Source organism: Microtus ochrogaster, chromosome 18 (genome assembly GCF_000317375.1).
Source record: "Microtus ochrogaster isolate Prairie Vole_2 chromosome 18, MicOch1.0, whole genome shotgun sequence".
Lineage (NCBI taxonomy): Eukaryota > Metazoa > Chordata > Mammalia > Rodentia > Cricetidae > Microtus > Microtus ochrogaster.
In genome coordinates, this window is record NC_022020.1 from 42,860,452 (window position 1) to 42,879,246 (window position 18,795).

Consider the following 18,795-nt stretch of genomic DNA (forward strand, 5'->3'; position numbering starts at 1 on the left):
AATAAAATCAATAATAATAAAAAAGAAATCCCCATTGTTTTTGCAGAGGACCCATGTGGGTGCTTTGATCTGAAGTACCCACATGAAAGGTCACAAACATTCCTAACTCAGGTCCAGGGAACTGAACACCCTCTTCTCACCTCCTTGAGCATGAGGTAGGCACATGGTGCAGGGAAATAAATGCACGGAACACTCAGAAACAGAAAATTAAAAAGACTCAAAGTAAACCTAAAAACACAGTGGCAAAGAGCATCAGGAGAGTCGGCGGTCAGTCGCTCAGGAGGTTTGGGAAAGGGAATACAGCCACTGGCTTCTATGGCGACACTCCTCTCACCCTTCCTAAAATTTTACTTTCTACCCTGATTCTTAAAAATTCTCTCTTAAAAAGAAAGCAGAGGAAGGGGGTGGAAAGGTGAGGTGATTCGGTGATTAAGAGCACTGGCTGTTCTTCCAGAGGACCTGGGTTCAATTCCCAGCACCCACATGGCAGCTTACAACTGCCTGTTAACTACTTTGGGGAATCTGACATCAACAGACATACATGCAGACAAAATACCAAAGCACATAAATCATTCTTTAAAAAAAAAAAAAGTAGAGGAAGACTTCTGACTTGATTCTCTAAATTTGGTAAACAGTATATTAATACTTTTGACTCTATACAAGTTAAAGGGACTGGGAATGCAGCTCTGTAGGGAGATTGCTTGCCACTCAGGGCCTGGGTTTCCATCTCCAGCACTGCATTAAATCGGCATGGTCATGTACACCTGTAATTCCAGCCCTGGAGAGGCAATATGATCAGGAACTCAAGGTCATTGTCATACAGAGTGAGTCCCAGGCCAGCCTGGACCCTGCATTTCAGGGTAGGGGGTGAGGGGGTAAAATAGGAGTGGAGAGATGGCTTAGCATCTTCCAGAGGATCCAGGTTCAATTTCTAGCACCCACACATCAGCTGACAATAACTCCAGTCCCAGGGATCCAACACTCTTCAGGTGGGTGCAGACTACATCTAAGCAAAACACCCAAACACATAAAAACATGTTAACAGGCAGGAAGATGGCTCAGCAGGGAAGGCACTTGACACACAAGCACGCAGGACTGAGTCTGGAGCCCCAACACTCACAGGGACACCTGGAGGGCGTGGCCCTGCCTGTCATTCTAGGAGCTCATGAGAATTGCAGACAGGATTCCCGCTGGCTACACAGACTAGATGAAGCAGCCTCTGTGTAAGGTGGAGAATCATCATACAGGTACCTGCACACACGCACGCACACACAAGTAAGTAATCTTTATTTCTTAAATCAGTAAAAAGAAGTACAGAGAACAACTTAAAAGTTAAAGTTTTAATAAAAACATTATGACAACAAACCGAGTCCTCATGCTAGAAATACATAAAAATTATCAACTTTCCTAAGGAACCTCTGAATCAGTTTTTAGTTCCCCATCAAGGCACCTTCTGCACATGCCACTGTCATGTGGCCACGTGTGGCCACACCATCATACATAGCTCCTTAAATGTTTAACTGAAGTGTAAGATTGTTTTGTGCTTGAGCAAAATGAGTGGGTACTGGTCAGGCACAATGGTAGACTTCTAAACCCAGCACTTGGGAGGCAGAGGCAGGTGGATCTCTAGGGTCAAGGCCATCCAGAGTTAAAGTACTACTCCTGACTGCATTTTTGTTTTGTTTTGTTCATCGTGACGTGGTATCTTGTTCTGAAGGATGGCCTAGAACTCACGATCCTCGTCTCTGCCTCTTGAATGCTAAGATTCCAGATGTGTAGCTGGTGTGGGAACCACATTCCAAGTTCCTGATTCTCCAACTTTTTCTCTTGCTTTAAACAATCAAGGCAGTGACACACACGTATAATCTCAACTATTGAGATTCCTAGATGGAAAAAAAAAAAAAGCCTGCCTCAAGAAGAGTTCTAATGTAGGCAGTAGAAACTGGCCAGCTCACTGCATTCTGTGTGTTATGAAAAAGGGCAATTTGTCCTCATGGCCACAGCAGGGATTTAGAGTCCACCCCCAAATCTTAGCAAGCCATGTCAGTTTCCTAGTAATTTGGGGTACTGTCAAATTTTCCTCAAGAAACGAACTGTCTTTTTTTCCCCTACCCTCACTCCTGCCAACACCCTCTCAGCTGCGCCATCACCGGTACTTAGCTTGGCTCATATCCAGGGATGGCAAGGTCCTGCCACTCAGTGCTACCCACCGGTGAAAACAGAGCAGTGTGAACACAAATTTGAATCTGGTTAGCGTGCCACCGCCACTTCCCCACGCTGCAATCAAATCAGTCCCCCGATTCTTTATGATGGTCCATGATGCCTCCCTCAAGTTACCTACAGAAGTCCAGTCTCCAGCGGCTTCGGCGTGGGCTCAGTGTGACAGGAGTAGGCACAGCGGTGGCTGCTGCTACGCCAGAGGACGGAGTGACAGTACCACAGGACAGGTACACTGGGCCTGCCCACAGCTTCCCAGTGAGACCTTAGGAGCTCAGCAGTGACCTTTCTGAAGTGCGCTGTGAGCTCTGAGACTGAGAAGAAACCCGTGAGCAGTCACTTAGGGCATCCAGGTGTGCTTTCATGAGTGACTTCAGTCCCAGAGTTCCCAGCAGGTGACAAGTTCTGGGACAAGAATGAAGGTCTATCTAACCCCACTCTTTTCTGTTTGACAGTCATGAGCAGGAGTCATGAGTAGGTGAACATTCTTTGCCATTAGAACATTTTTTTGTTGTTGCTTTAGAGCTAGGACTCGAACCCAGAACTTCACACATGCTAGGCCACCATTCACAACTCACCTCGCCCAACAATGACCCACTGTCATTTCAAACACTGAAAGTCATATACCTGAACCTATGCTGTGGTCCCCAACAAGTGAGGGTGCCTCACCCCTTCAATCCCCTGGCAGAGGAGAGGACTATGCCACCACTCAGAAGACAGCCTTCATCTCGGGGACTGATTAGACACTACTCAGATCTGTGGTCCCCAGCATGTAACGGTACTTCATCCCCTTCAATCCCTGCCAGAGGAGGGAACCATGAAAACTCAACAGTACTCAGAAGACAGCCTTCATCATTCTACACAAAGACTCTTCTTCTGGGCTGGAGAGATGGCTCAGAGATAAAGAGCACTCACTGGCTGTTCTTCCAGAGGTCCTGAGTTCAATTCCCAGCAACCACGTGGTGGCTCACAAACATTTGTAATGAGATCTGCTGTTCCCTTCTGTCATGCAGGCAAACACTCTTCTTCCTCTCTAATCCGTTTTCCACGCCCCCCAATCTCCGGAGACTGCATGTACTTAACTGACTAACTGTAATAAAAAATGGTAACTAATGACACAAATTCACCAAACCCATCTTTTGCTAAATGTAACTAGGTTGAGAATATTTAATTTGAAAAATGGGTATCTTGATTTACACAGGTTTGGGGAATCACTAGAGATTAGCCACTGTTGGTATATAAAACAATCGGGGCAAATCGAAGTTTTCTGGGGCCTCTTCAGAGCAGCCGCAGACTGTGAGGTCAAATTGAAGCATCGTCACTCAAACTTGATGCCTTGAGCCAGAGGAAGGTCTGTGCTGTAGTTGATAGTACTGGGAGGAAGAGAACTGAGTGAATGGCGGTGCATACATAGTGTAGAAGACCTTCATAACATAAAAACATAGGCTCGTCTATATTAGCAACTTTCAAGTTGGTAAGAAAAAAAAATGGTATACAAAACAATGTCAATGTGACTCCTTAGGAAAGAACAAGGGAAACACAGACATTTGGGAGATGTACACCATCCGCTACCCCCAGTTTCCTTTGATCATCGTGTAAGCACATAGGCGATTTAACTTTCTCGCATTGCATTATCAGGGAGAATTTAAATAGTCCCATATTGGTAAGAATGTAGTCATTTTTAAAGGTTTTCGTTTGTTTGCTTCTTTTTCCTTTCCCCAAACTAGTCACAAGACACTTGGGTTTTCTAGAGGAAAGGTATCCTGGGTCTATGGGCTCTGCAAAGTCAGAACGCTGTGTTTGCCTGCGCAGCTCTGAGCGCACAGGAAAAGGAAAAGAGAAGCCAGCCTACAGCACAGCAGGAGGCAGAGCTTGAGATGCTCTAAGGGGACCAGGCTGTGGTCTCAGGAGCCCCGCCCAGCACTCGTCCCACTGAGCAAGACGTGGCAACGACTGGGTCTCCTAGGCTACTATACATGCATTCAAGCCAGTTCCACCCAAGTAGGCCAGAGAGCACAATAAAGAGAAAACAAGTCCCAGGCAGCATCTCCAGAAGCCACCATGCATGTCCAGGCAAATGCTCTAAAGTCTTGTTCATACTTCTAAGCTGGTACCCCCACCCCAAAGCTTACAGGCCAGACCCCCATGCTCCTCTCTACTTCACTATGCAAGAAAACTCCATCACGGGAGAAATGGCAAGGATGGCTCCTTCCACCTCCTCACGCTGAGTGACCCGGTGTTCTTATCCTCCCTATTCCACCTCTGGGGCAGAACCAACAAGGAAACCTCATAGTCAGTTGTTATGCTAGACAAAGAGGCTGGAAGGGACAATTGCAGGCGAGCGTCCTTTACTGTAAATATGCGGGAGTCACTTTTTTAGACCTTCTTCTGATTTGGGAACATCTGCATAGACAGGAGACTCCTTGGGGACGGGACTCGAGTCAGCCTGAAGTCCAGTCCTGCTTCGTGTAGCTCTCTCTGTACACACTGCCTCGAGGCAACTTTACATTCCTGGGATACCTCCATTATGACTGCCACCCGTCCAAGGGCCAGCTGGAGAAGCTGTCCACGTGTTATGTCACGCCAGTGCAGAAGTTTTCAGATTTGGGAGCATCCGGGATTAGTGGTGCTTTACCCATAGTAGAGCATGCTCAAAAAGAAGGCAGCTACAGACCCGGGAAAAGTAAAACCAAGTGGAACCGAGCAAAGACAGAACTGGAAGACAGACAGGCAGCAGCCCATTCCCGAAGGCTCGGAGACCAACCCTCCTGCCCAGAGCCCTTCCTTACCATGTGGACCTTCGCATGTACTGCTTCCAGGCATCGCTGCCAGACTCCCTGCCGCCGCCAGTGTGCTTCTCTCCTCCTAGAGAAACGCAAAATCATCGCACACCTTTCCTGTGGCCCTCAGAAGACACCTGAGCTAGCAGAACAAGACAGGGGAGTACACATCTATAATCCCAATCCTAGAGACTGAGGCAGAAAGATTTTTGAGTTCAGCCTGGGGTATATAAGATATACAAAGTGTGTGTATGTGTGTCCCCAAAACAAAAGAGAAGGAAGAGGTGGTGGCAGTGGCTGATGGAGATGGCTCAGTGGTTAAGAGCACTGTCTACACTCTTGTATGGGACCCGGGTTCAGTTCTCAGCACCCACGTGGCAGCTCACAACCACCTCCAACTCCAGTTTCAGGGGACCTGGCACCCTCTCTTTTGGGGCCCTGCAGGCACCAGGCATTTAAGTGGTGCTCACATACCCATGAAGACAAACACTGATACATGTAAATAAATCTTAAATGTTTTTTAAACTTAAAAAAAAAAAAGGAAGAAGGAAAGCAACAGAGACCCGAGCTAAACAATACGCAGAATGAGAGGCTCTGGAGCACTCGGCTTTAAAAGTGGGTGCCATCAGACCCCTCCCTCAAGGCTCAGGAATGTGTGTGGAAGAGGAAGCTGCAGGAGCCAGAGGTGATGGTGGTCCCAGCAAAGTGTCTTCCGAACACAACCAAACTGATGCACATATGAACACAGAGACTGTGGGAGCACACACAAAACCTTCACAGGTTCAAGTCAGATGTGGTCCCAGCACCAACAGGGAGAAATGAAGACTGGGCCCCAGCCCTAACTAAGCGACTATTGGCAAGCGATACTCCAATGGCGAAGGGAAATCGGTTTCCTTCAGTGGCAAGTAGAAGTACTTAGCAGCCACACTCCACATCAGGCCCCATGCTCAGAAGCAGTCAGCCAAAACAAAGTGAACTCCATGGGGTGTTTTTGGTTTTTGTTTTTTTTTTTTTAACTTTTATTTAGTTTTGACATTTCTCTTTTTGTTTCATTGGTCTTTGGCTTGTTTGATTTTCATGTGTTTATGTTGAGGGCGGGGAGAATATGTAAAGTTGGGTATGGAGGAAGGAGGTTCTGGGAGGCCACTTATTTTTACTATACTTTGGGTTTTTGCTTTGGGTTTTTTGTTATTGTCTTTCTTTTTTCCAACCTGGGCCTTTCTGGCCTGGTACGCACTCCAGGTTAGCCTCATTATGGCAATCTTTCTGCCTCAGCCTACAGAGAGCTGGGATTACAAGAATGGGCTACCACACTCAACCATTCTGGCTAATTTGTTTTTAATTTTTGTATACATTTTCTAAGTGTAAAGACCAGAAGACAACCTCCAAGGTCAGTTCTTTCCTTCGAGCATCCAGGGATTGGACTCAGAGTCTCAGGCCTGGTGGTAAACCTCCTTACCCACTAAGCCATCTTTGCTGCCCCACTATGAATAATTTTTAACACGTTAAACTTAACATGTCCCCCCCCCCAAAAAAAAGCTATCAGTAAACATCAGTAACTCATAGGGTCCTCAAAGGGTCCAGAAAAATATACGACTTAGTATCTCATCTAGTGAAATATGAGGAGGAAACAGTAAAGTCCTAAGTGAAAGCATGCTGTTGACACATGCTTCTGACATGGCACAGCCATGCCAAGGACCTCAGACCCATGAGAATAGCAAGGCCTTCCTTAGGTCCAAGTACGGGTGCACACCAACAGTTGGTCTTTGGCCAAAACCCGTGTGTGCAGAACATTTCAAGTGCAGCTCCCTCATCCCGAGGACTGCAATCTGAGACATCCCCCGCAGCACTTCCTGTGGACATTAGCTAACCTGCCTCCTCCTCCTGTTCATACTGTGAGTAGTAAATGCACTGAGTTCCCTGGCTGCTGCTCTGTGTCTCCACCGGACTGCACAGACCACCAGTTCTCAGCTTTTCTGTACATGTGTCTGTCATTTCTTCATTCCACATCACCCAAGTCAATTTCTAAGTCTACTTTGCATGTGTATTTGCACATGTATTATATTTTAAGTTTCCTGGCTTTGAAGTAGAAAGTTTTAACCTTTCTGGATCTGGGATCTTCTGTCTATATAAAAAAAAAAAAATACTGACTTTCAAGGTTCATGTATCTTGAGCTAAGGGCCCTGCTCCAATCTAAGCAGAAGATGAGGACCGTGGTAAGAACTTGGGCTGGAGTGCACGCGCTTTCCGGCATGCCAGATTACAGGTTAGTGCAGAATATAAACTGTTATTTCCATTTCTTATTTTGTTTTGTTGTTTTCTTGAGACAAGGTTTCTCTGCGTAGCCCTGGCTGACTTAGAACTCACTCTGTAGACTAGACTGGCCTCAAATGCAAGAGATGCACCTGCCGCCGATTCCCAAGTGCTTTGCTGGGATTAAAGGCACGTGTGGTAACCACCCAGCTTGGGTTTCCATTTCTGGACAAACTAAAGGCGAACACTACTATTCCTTTGCTGTTCAGTGTGGAAAGGAGGGCAGAGGCTCTTAGCTTAGTGGTAGAGTGTTGACCTAGCATGCATATCAGCCTAGGACTTTTTAAAAGTGACTTTTAAAAAGAAAAAAAAAACGAGTCTCTACATACCAAAGGCACCACCAATCTCAGCCCCGCTGGTCGGAATATTGACGTTCACAATGCCACAGTCTGAACCTTTGGGTCTGTGGGCAAAGAGAGGGACAGTGAGAACACCGGAAATCAAAACAGAACAACGCCCAGATAGCGCGGCTCTCACACGGACACAACCGCCCACCAACCACGGCAAACAGACGAAGTTATACCCAAGCCATCGGAAGATTCTGCCCAAGTCCTTGGTGAAAATGCTACTCGAGAGCCCTTGCTTCACCTCGTTGTTCCACCCGAAGACCTCTCTTTCGTTCTAGAGGACGAGACCAGAAGCTGTGAGCATTACCAGCGCCACTGTGCTCAGGTCAAAGCTCACGGCATAGAACGGAGTTTTAGTGCACAGAAGAAAACCAAGAGGCAACGCTTTGCTAAATCCGTTTTCTTTCATGGCTTAGATCTTTTTTCCCTTTTTTTACCTTGAATTTGAAGACATAGAGAATTGGGGCGAAAGTCTCCTCATGCACGATGGGGGCATCATGGGGCAGGCCGGTGATAATGGTGGGCTCTACGTAATTGCCAGGATGATCCATCACCTTAAGCAGAAGGAAGATAAAAAGAATGGATGGGTTTCCTTTCCCCAGACTTGGGATCGGAGGACATCATCCTTCCTACATTGAGGAGAGAAACAAAACAGCATTTACAGGTAACTGTTTCTCCAAAGCAGCATCCTGTTTGAGTGAAAGCACCCTCCTGCTCCTATTTGTCAGAGAGAAAAACAGAGAAGGAGTTTGGAGAGGAAAACCATGCTGTGTGCTCCAATAACGTTATTTGGCGGGGCAGTCGGCTGAAATGCTTGTTTTTGAGTTCATTTTAAAATAGGCAATCTGTACCCATTATGTAATTCATTTAGTAGTAGCGTTTACCCCAGTTCACACACTGAATATGACCAAGACTCGGAGTGATGGCATCTGGACGTGTGACCCTCAGGGAGGCCATCAGTCGTTAATAAATGAAGGCAGCAGAACAGACCTAAACCAATATGGCCAGTGTCCCCTGCTCTTTGGGGTAAGGTCACTTGAGGACTCAACTACAACCCAGGGAAACATGTACTGGTCTTCAACATCCAGTTTCCAGCGTTTCCAAACCAGTTTCTGATACTCTGTTACGCATGCCTTAGGGAATTCATATTCATTTCATAAAACTCCAAAAAGACGCCAGCCCCCATACAACCTCTCCACTTACTGAACTCTGGCACTCTAAGCTCTGCATCAACCCTGCACTCTAAACTGTTTGCATGCAACTCTACCTGTTCCTGCATGGGTCGACAGAACCATGAACTCAGGTCTCACACAAGGGTGGACCCAATTTCTGTAACAACTAGTCCTAGGGACTGACTCGAGGGCAATTATTATGACAGTTTCTTCTGGGTCTCAGGGCTATTCTGTCATCATGCATTCCTCAAAACCCTTTTTCCCTTGTAATGGGGAGAAGAAGAGCATCCATCTGGACCCTTCTGGGACCCACCAAATTTTCTCAGCAATCTGAGTTCAGGGGAAAGAAAGACACAAGGCTGTCATTATCCACCCACAACTCTCATTACCTTGCCCCCGAAGGCCACTGTGCCTCCTTGTTTCTTTGCTTCTTCCACGGCTCGAAGAAACATGCTCACTGCCTGTTTGGTATGTAATGGTCCATAGAGAATATTCGCTGGGGAGAGAAAAGAGATGCTCTTCATTTTGCCCTCAATGGCATGGTGTTTTTATGTTAGTGGCTTTCCAAATTAAGAGGCTAAACCCTCCTCCCTCTATCCTCAGTTAAGAGCAGGAATCAGCAACTTTTGCTGTGAAGGACCAGATGCTTAGCATCTTATGCTCTCTATCAAGGATGTGGTTTCCAACACAACTACTCAACCCCGCCTTTGTAGTCTGAAAGCTGCTATACATAATATGCAAATGAGCAGGGGTAGCTGTGAGGCAGACATATGCAGACAGCAAACTGAATATGCTTGCCAAACCCTACCTTAGAGGAAGAGCTATCAAAGTGATGCCCTAAAAACACAGGAGTGGCATGTTCATAACAGTATGCCCACTCTTGAAGACCACTATAATCTCTGTGGCTAGTGTGCAGCTCTACGGGGTACACTGACCAACTGCCAGAAACGAGAGCATTGAAGGAACCTCAGGGACTTAAACCTCTGCAAGCATGTAGCCGTTGGTCATGGGAAGACCTCAGCAAAGTTATTTCTAGCAGAGAAAATAGCAGCAAAGAACCAGGAATGCTTGAAAACACTGGAAAGTTGGACAAACTGGAGCCCAGGCCAAGTGGACATGGATCTAGTGGACAATAAGCAAGGTGGAAGGAATCCATATCATAAAAGCCTGGGAATCTGCCACAGAGGGAATCTTGATCTTAGTCTAAAGCAGAATAAGATCATTGGAGTGTCCCTAGCCAAAGGGTGAATTATATTTTTTTCACTTATTTTTATTCCCAATTATGTGCATGCTTGTGTTTGTGTAGGTGAAGGCATGAGTGTAGGTGCCTGCAGAGGCCAGAGGCGTCAGACCCCTGAAGCTGGAGTTAGCAGATGTTTTAAAAGCTGGACATGATGGTGCATGTCTTTAATCACAGCATGTAATAGGCAGAGGCAGGTGATCTCTCTGAGTTCAAGGCCAGTCACTAAGGCGACACTAAGAGACAATGTATCAACCCACTCCCCAAACACAAAAAGCAGTTGTGAATCACCTGATATGTACGCTCTGGGTCTCTGCAGTATGTGCTCTTAACCCTGAGCCATCCTCCCAGGCTCAAACCAACCCTTCCCTTGTCTCTCTCCTGCTTTTTTTAAAATATGGGCTATCACTATGTAGTTCTATCCTAGAACTACTATGCAGACCAGGCTAGCCCCAAACTCACAGAGATTAGCTAGTTCTGCCTCTACCTCTTCCTGAGTAATAGGCTCAAAGGCATGCACCACCATGCCCAGCACTGAATACATCTTAGAAACCACTCTGGTTACTATGCAAGAGAGCTGTGGAAGCAGCAGGTCTAGGGACTCGAACACTTTCCCTGCAGATGGTGGCGGCTTAGAAAGGATACAGCAGCAAAAAGAAAAAGAACTCAATTATCATCCAACCCCACCCTACCATCATCACCCCACCCACCCATCACCCCACCCCACCATCATCACCCCACCCCACCATCATCACCCCATTCAACCATCACTCTATCCAATCAACACCCCACCCAACCATCACCCCATCCTACCATCATTATCCCATTCAACTATCACCCTAAACAATCACCACCCCACCCAACCATCACCACACACAACCAGGACCTCAGCTCTTACATATCAAGTATGAGATTCAACCTAGGAAGACAGGTCATCAAATTGCCCTCAGACCTCTCAGAAAAGGGCACCCACCACTACCTCCAACTCAGAAGCTCAGAAGTACAGGTAGCACCAGCTGTCAAAAGGGAGTAACTTTTAAGAAAAGAACCAGCTACTCACGGTCCCAGGGGTTCCCAACACGGATCTGTGAGTAGGCACCTTTCAGTCTTGATACAACTTCCTCATGGATGCTTTCGTGCAAAAACTACGTAAAGAACAAGCATTCAGGAGAATAGCAAGATGAATATACACATCCTGAGATAGTAAAAAAGTTCTTCAAAATACTATCATCTCTAAAAAGAAACTGAACCCATGCTTTTAGTATATATTTTCTTTTTCTTTTTTTTTTTTTTTTTTTTTTTTTTGGTTTTTCGAGGCAGGGTTTCTATGTGGTTTTGGAGCCTGTCCTGGAACTAGCTCTTGTAGACCAGGCTAGTCTCGAACTCACAGAGATCCGCCTGCCTCTGCCTCCCAAGTGCTGGGATTAAAGGCGTGCGCCACCACCGCCTGGCTAGTATATATTTTCTAGTTTTAATATTAACTATGAAAATAAACCACCTCTTCTAGATGGATGTTGAAGTAAAACCATAAACCAAAGCTAGGGATGCAGGTTAGCCGGTCATGCTGATCTTAGCATTCAGGAAACCCTGGTTTTTTTTCCCTCAGCACCACACATCAGATATGGTATATCGCATGCCTATGAGCCCAGTATTAGAAAGATAGAAGCAGGAAGATTAGAAGTCCCAGGCTATCCTCAGCTACACAATAGCTTGAGGCCAGCCTGGGATACATGAGACTCTGTCTCAAGCAAAAAAAAAGCACCCAAAAATGCAATCAAAGAAAACACCATAAACCATGTCTGTATCAAGTTTCTACCTGGCCTGCTAAGCTACAAACATCTACCTGTAGCTCCAGTCCTAGGGAATTTGACACACTACTTCTAGCCTCTGAGGGTATCAATCATACATGAGGCACATAGATATACACACAGACAAAATATCCACACACATGAAAATAAATCATGTTTTTAAAGATCATGTTGTCACTTATTCTTCAACTTGGTCTGGTTTAGAAATCAGTCTTATATAAAACATTTGCTCATAATTGGGAGTGAGGGAAAATTACACAGAACCAGTTCCTCTATGACTCTGTGGCAGCTTTTAAATGTAAATGTAGCCAAATTGTATACCTAAAACTTATTTAGCTGTAGTCTTTCACTATAGGAGAGCCACAAACAAATAAATCAAGGATTTATTTCTAAGTTGAAATCCAACTCAATCTAGTATATAAATTCAACTACCCACATCCCCCACACTGAACACACTGAAGCTAGACAATACCTCCTCATACCGACGTGTGTGTGTGTGTGTGTGTGTGTGTGTGTGTGTGTGTGTTTAAAATACTACCCAAGCTAAACGCAAACTCCTGGACTCAGAGAACTCTCACCTCACCCTCCCCAAGTCCTAGAATTACAGGTGCATGCCACCACCTCAGTTCAAACCATATACTAAGAAAAGAATGGACGTGACAGTCATTTGCTTTCCAATAAGCCGTATCACACTGAGTGAAATCTGAGACTCGAGGCCAACACTTACAATATCTGAAATGTTTAGGAAAAAGCAAAGCAACTGTTTAGTTAACAGTTTTAGAACTTGACTCGTCTGATCTCCTAGAAGACACTGGACTTAGTCCATGTTAGCCATGGACTCTGATTCAAAATTCGCATCACCTCTGCGTCCAGCTTCCGTCACCTGAGCCCACTGCAGCTTAGGGTGGTTTAGCATCTGCCACCATCACAGGAGTAGAGGAGGAGCACACATCAGCTACTCATGTTTAGGGAATATATTTTTCTAGTAACTCTTCTATGACGCCAAGTCAACAGAGTTCATTAAGCGGCGGTGCTCAAAAAGCAGGACAGGGGGCTTAGCGGTTAAAGAAATCTTGCTGCTCTTCCAGAAGATCCATGTTTGGGTCCCAGGACCCTCACTGAGCAGTTCACAACCACCTGGATTCGGGCTCTAGGAGATCTGACACCTGCTTTGGGCCCTCTGAGCGTGCCTGCACACAACACACACAGACACATACACACATTCGTAGGAAGAGGAAGGACAATCTCAAGCATGTTTGTGGACACACTCACCAGTCTCCTCACAGAGGTACACCTCTGGCCAGCTGTTCCCACCGCGGCAAACAGAGCTGATGGAAGAACCAGGCAAAGGTCTGCATCCTCAAAAGCTTAAAGAAACAAAAGTGTGCGCCATCAGTGTGCAGTAGACAGACAGAGAGAACATTTGCTAAGCAGTATAAAGCAATGCCTTTAGAAAATACAATAACATCAAAAATAATCATTGCAGAACAGACGGTTCATGGTACAGAGTCACATGTCCAAGGGGGGAGGTGTGCTTTTCTTCTAGGGGAGGGTAGATAATAACAGAGCAATGGAAACTACAACCTTTACCCAATACACAGGCAAACTGAGTCTCGGTTGGATCATGTCAACACCTCTCACCTCTGTTTTAGAGACCCCTCACTACTGCTCCATGAAAATCCAATGAGCTTTGCCACCATCAGGCTGCTTGCTTGTCCCAGTCCATCCCTACTGCCACAAAGCTTCCTGTTCCTACGTGAGATAGCCTGTCCCTGCTGCAGGAGATGATCAAAATCTGTTCCAGCCTTCCCTGAAGACATCCAGGTAAAGTCCTATCACTACCGTGGCCTCCATTCCTCTTCCTCTCCCCGAAGATGAGGAAAAGTCATCTTTACAAGGTTAACCTGTAGGAGGCTAATTTATGACTTACAATCCCGGCTTCCTTGTGCCTTCCGGAATCTTACCGCCACTGTCCCCTCCTATGCTGTCACCTGTCCAACCTAAGCATCCTCGGATCAGGAAGATATAAAGAGGCATTTCACACACACAGCCTAGACTTCCTATCCATTTCACAACTCTGTAATCCACTATTTAATTGTTCTCCCAGTTCTGGGGGCCAAATCCAGGGTCTTGTACGTGTGAGGTTGTGTACTAGCTGTGTCCTTGACATCAGATCTCAGAGCACAGAGCACAGTGCTTCAGTCCTTCCTTCCATCCATTCAGACTGGGGCATCATTAGCCTACGTTACAGATGAGCAAACTGCGGCTTTAAACACTGCACAGGGGAATAACTCAGTAGAGAAAGAGCATGTACTGCTCTTCAAGAGGACCCCAGTGGTTCTCAACACCTATGTCAGGCAGCTCACAAGCCCCTATAACTCCAGCTCCAGGGGAGCTGATGGCTCTTTTGGTTCCTCAGGTACCTGCACCCACTTGCATTAATACACATACACACACACACACACACACACACACACACACACACACACACACACTTAAAAGTAAAAAAAAAAATCTTAAAAAAAAATTGTTCCTTCCTAACATGAAAGCCCCCATACTCCGCTAAAGGTCAACTTTGTGTGTGTGAAACCTAAAGCAATCGGCAAGTCACTTAGGAAATAACTGATTATTCTAGAAGAGCACATAGCCAGTTTCTAGAGAACAAGATAAGGAAAAGCATGAAGAAGTAATGCCACGTTAGAGACAACAGAAGTCTCATGCCCACATTCAGGAACCCAGGTAACATTTTTCCCAACATTATCCTGTTTCTTAAGCATCGTCTTCCTTTAAGACATGTTCATGTCTTGACTCCTAAGGAAAATTCCTAAAGATGGGCACAGAGTCCCAAGCACACAGGGCATGAGAAAGGATGTGTTTCTATGCAAGACCCACACATTCAAGATGACTGCACAGAAAGCAAAGGGGAAAGAGCAGCCTTACCAATGATGGCATTGTTTCCTCCAAGCTCTAACAAGCTTTTCCCTTTAAAAGAAAACAGACACGATTATTTCCTGTTTCAGTACTCAGTGCACACTGGCTCACATTAGAGCCATTCTAGTTATTTTTTTCATTTACTTTCTGATTATTCAAGCAGCTTAACAATGATATTAATGACAATCACAACATTGTACAACAGTTACAACAAGAATGTGCTCTTGAGAAATACACGGAAAATGGATATTAAGTGAACACACTGTGTGCGTGTGAGCCCATGCATGTGCGTGTTTCTAGGGAGAGTAAATGACAAAGCATTATGCACATAGCTGTTGCTGCTGTCCGCTTTGGTCAGGGAAGCTTCCCTGAGCAGTGACTGCACTGACTCATAACTGGTCAAAGTACTGAGAATCAGCTGAACGCCCACCAAGAATGGGATGGGACATCGCTATCACGCCCTCCAAAGTAGTAGGGGCCGGTGCCTTCCAGGCAGGATGTGGCTATGGCAAATTAGCTCAAAGGAGCTGTGTGATTACCCATGTAAGATGGGGCCTGTCAACACTTGTCATGGAAAAGTGGACTCCTGGGGTCCCACCACTGCCTGGGGACTTATACACAGTTAATGGTTGGTGGAGCAGGGAGAGATCAATTCTTCAGCAGTGTAGCAACCGGTAAGGCACCTGTGAGCCTATAAACAGACCCTCACCCCCGATCCTTTAAGCAATGAAATTCATTAGGGGCTGACAAGATGGCTCAGCAAATAAAGCCTGCAGCCTGAGTTCAGTCCCCAAGACCTACATGAATGGCATGAATCAACTCCTGCAAATTGACCTCTTACCTCCACATGTGTGTGTCTGTGTGTGTATATGTGTGTGTGTATGTCTGTCTGTCTGTGCGTGCATTTTTAGTTAAGTTTGAGGTTTAGAATAAGACAAGGAAAATTTCATACTAATTCAAGTGGCTATCTACTAGTCTGAGCACTACCTGTCAAAAGAGACTGTTCCTACCCATTGAAATTGTCTGGCAATTGTGCCAAGAGGATAAGACACCCATGAGCAATAAATATACGGGCTCTTGGTTCTATCCCATTGCTCTATGACTTCATGCGATAATTTGGGGGTTAGTTGTACAATCAGGAAGTATGAGCTCTCCATCACTAATATTTTTCAAAATTGCTTCAGATATCCAGCATTCTTCACATTGCCATAGGAATTTTGGCATCAATTTGTCGCTTGACACAAAACAGACAGCTGATGTTGATATCAACTACACTGAGCCCAGAGATCACTTGAAAAGAATCTTAATAAGCCTAAACACCAGGAAAAGTGAAAATGGGATAGCTTTATTTAAGTCTTAATGTCTTTCATTAGCTACTCTCACAAAGACTAACACTACTTTAGATTTCTGTGTGTTTTATTTTTTTATGTCACCATAGTGGAATTGTCTTCTGAATTTCATTTTTAAGTCACTCATAGTTGCTACACTGAAAAATAATTTTTTAAAACAACCTTATTGACCTTATTCTTTATTTTGTTGAGCCTTTTGTTTGGTTTGCTGTTTTTCAGTTTCTTGGGTTTTTGGAAAACAGGGTCACAATATAGTACTGGCCTAGAACTCACTATATAGACGGGGCTGGCCTTGAACTCACAGAGGTCCACCTGCCTCTGCCTCCCAAGGCTGGGATTAAAGGCATGCACCACCAGGTCCAGCAATGACCTGCAGATATCATATACTGATTCAAACCCTCATCACAAAGCCCACACTCACCAAACCTCTCCTGCACCGTGAGGGCCACCTGCTTCCCAACCTGGGTGCTCCCGGTGAAGGACAGCAGGTTCACACGTGAATCCTTGGCCATTGCTGTGCTACAAGGGAACACAGAGAGTCACCCAGGCAAAAAAAAAAACACCTAGAAATGAAGGCACCCAACAGTACCAGCAAGAAGCATGACATGAGCCCTTGGCAAGACAGTCAAGGTTACAAGGAAGTCTATCCCAAGTCATGAGGTAAGGAAACAAACTGTTCACAAGTAGCAGCACGGGGAAAGCAAGCCAACCTGCTCTGTGAGCTATGACAGCCCTTAAAGGAACCTCCTTAGATCATGAAGAGAGTTCTTCCTGTACTGAGAGGGAGCAGAGACAACGTGTTCCTTGTGCCTTCTTAATGAGCACCAGGCGCTTTCAGGCTCCTGATCTGCAATACAACCCCTTTAAGAATAGCCAGACCTGGGGCTGGGGTGCTGGCTCAGCAGTTAAAAAAGACCGGTTACTCTTCCAGAGGACCCAGGTTCAATTTCCAGAACCCACATGGTAGCTCACCACCATCCATACATAACTCTAGTTCTGGAAGACCCAACTCTCTTCTGGCTTCTACAGGCACCAGGCACACATGTGGTACTCATGCAGGCTTTATTTAAAAGAAAAGGACTGGATCTATGACACAAGCCTGTAATCCCAGCGACTTGGAAGCCTGAAGTAGGAAGAGCACATGCTGAAGGCTTGCCTGTGCTAGAGTGAGTTCAAAGCCACCCTGAGCTACTTAGTAAGGGACTGCCTTGAAGTCAAATTGCTCACAATTAACTCCAGGACCCAGAGAACACACATTTCTCTTGGGGCTGGGGATGTAGCTTGCGTCCTAGCACTCAGAAGACAACCGCACAAAACTGGATGTGGCGGTCTATACCTATAATCCCGCAAGTTGAGGCGAAGGCAGAAGGATCAAAGCTCAAGTCATGTCCGCTACCCCGAGTTCTCCAAAATCTGACCCTCCCTTGAACCCCCTTTTCTCTCCCAACTAAAATTTCCCCCCAAAATATACAATTTTTAAACAATTAAAAGCTGCTCTGTGATTTCCAGTTGGTTCTCAGGAACACAGCTCCAACACTACCAACTGAAACGTCACCGTTGAGTTGTCTGTGCTTCCGTTCAGCGTGAGCAATGCAGGGTAGCCCTGCTCCGGCCTGCACACTGGACAGACTGAGCAAATTACTCAGGTACAACTCGACAGGATCAGCCCACAAGCGAGAGCACCTGCATGCCAGGTGGCTGTGCTTGGCCAGATCTTACGTATGCTGCTGAGCGATGCCAAGGCCAACAGAAGGGCAGGATATCCAGACTGCAAGAACAGAGTAGGCCAAAGACTACAAAACTCATGTTTCGGTGACATTTAAAAACACTTCAGTGGCTACTATGGGGATAGGGAGGTTTCTATGATTCTCATCCATATGAACAAAGAAGTAAGAACCTAACATCTAGACCAGCATGGTGATAGCCTTGACTCGTAGGGAACCTCCCTGGTCAAAGGGGAAGCTGGTTAAAAAAAAAAAAGTGACCCCAGCTTTCCTGATGATTCAGAACAATATTAGCCAACTCCAGATTCAAGAGGCTGTGTATGACCTTATGCTAAGCAAAAGAAGACTCATAAAGACAGTGTTAAAAAAAAAAGAGCTCATATTATATGATTCCATTTATACAAAATGGCACCAAAAGAAAAATTCAAGACAAAAAGTACATCAGTGACTGTCAGAAGCCAGGGAAAGGCAGTGGGAAGTGGGTGTGGACAATACCCTGGAATAAGATAGCAATGGTTGCACAACAATGAATGTGTTCTCCAAGCCATTCAGCAGGGGCTGAGGGTACAAGTCAGTGGGAGAACCCTTACCTAGGCTGCACACACAGAGTACACACAGAGTTCCTGGGCTCCCACCCCAAGACCAAAACAAAACTAACAAAAACCCACCAAGTGATACAGTTTCAAAGAAAGGACTTTATGGTATATGAATCTTGTGGCAGTTAAAAAAAAAGAACAAACCAAAGTCCTTTTTTTTCTAGATAGGGTCTCAAACTTGCCATGTAGCTGAGGATGACTTTGAACTCTTGATCTTCCTGCCTCCACCTCCAGAATCCTGAGATTACAGGCATTTGCCACCATACCTGGCACATTAAATGCTAGGAACTGAACCCTGAGTTTCCTGAATGCTAGACA

At 45.6% G+C, this 18,795-nt stretch overlaps 1 protein-coding gene across 1 annotated transcript in view; it reads right to left on the minus strand.

Annotated features, from left to right (window-relative positions):
- Window positions 1-3,354: 3,354 nt before the first annotated feature.
- Aldh7a1 (aldehyde dehydrogenase 7 family member A1) overlaps window positions 3,355-18,795 on the minus strand; it is a 36,125-nt gene continuing 20,684 nt past the window's right edge. The window contains exons 9-18 of the mRNA XM_005356120.3: window positions 16,579-16,676; window positions 14,818-14,859; window positions 13,150-13,244; window positions 11,130-11,214; window positions 9,219-9,325; window positions 8,095-8,211; window positions 7,834-7,931; window positions 7,640-7,713; window positions 5,007-5,082; window positions 3,355-3,590 (exon numbers count right to left, since the gene is read on the minus strand). Coding sequence (XP_005356177.1) covers window positions 3,536-3,590; window positions 5,007-5,082; window positions 7,640-7,713; window positions 7,834-7,931; window positions 8,095-8,211; window positions 9,219-9,325; window positions 11,130-11,214; window positions 13,150-13,244; window positions 14,818-14,859; window positions 16,579-16,676 — 847 coding nt within the window. The 3' untranslated portion in view covers window positions 3,355-3,535. The remainder of the gene's footprint in view (window positions 3,591-5,006; window positions 5,083-7,639; window positions 7,714-7,833; window positions 7,932-8,094; window positions 8,212-9,218; window positions 9,326-11,129; window positions 11,215-13,149; window positions 13,245-14,817; window positions 14,860-16,578; window positions 16,677-18,795) is intronic.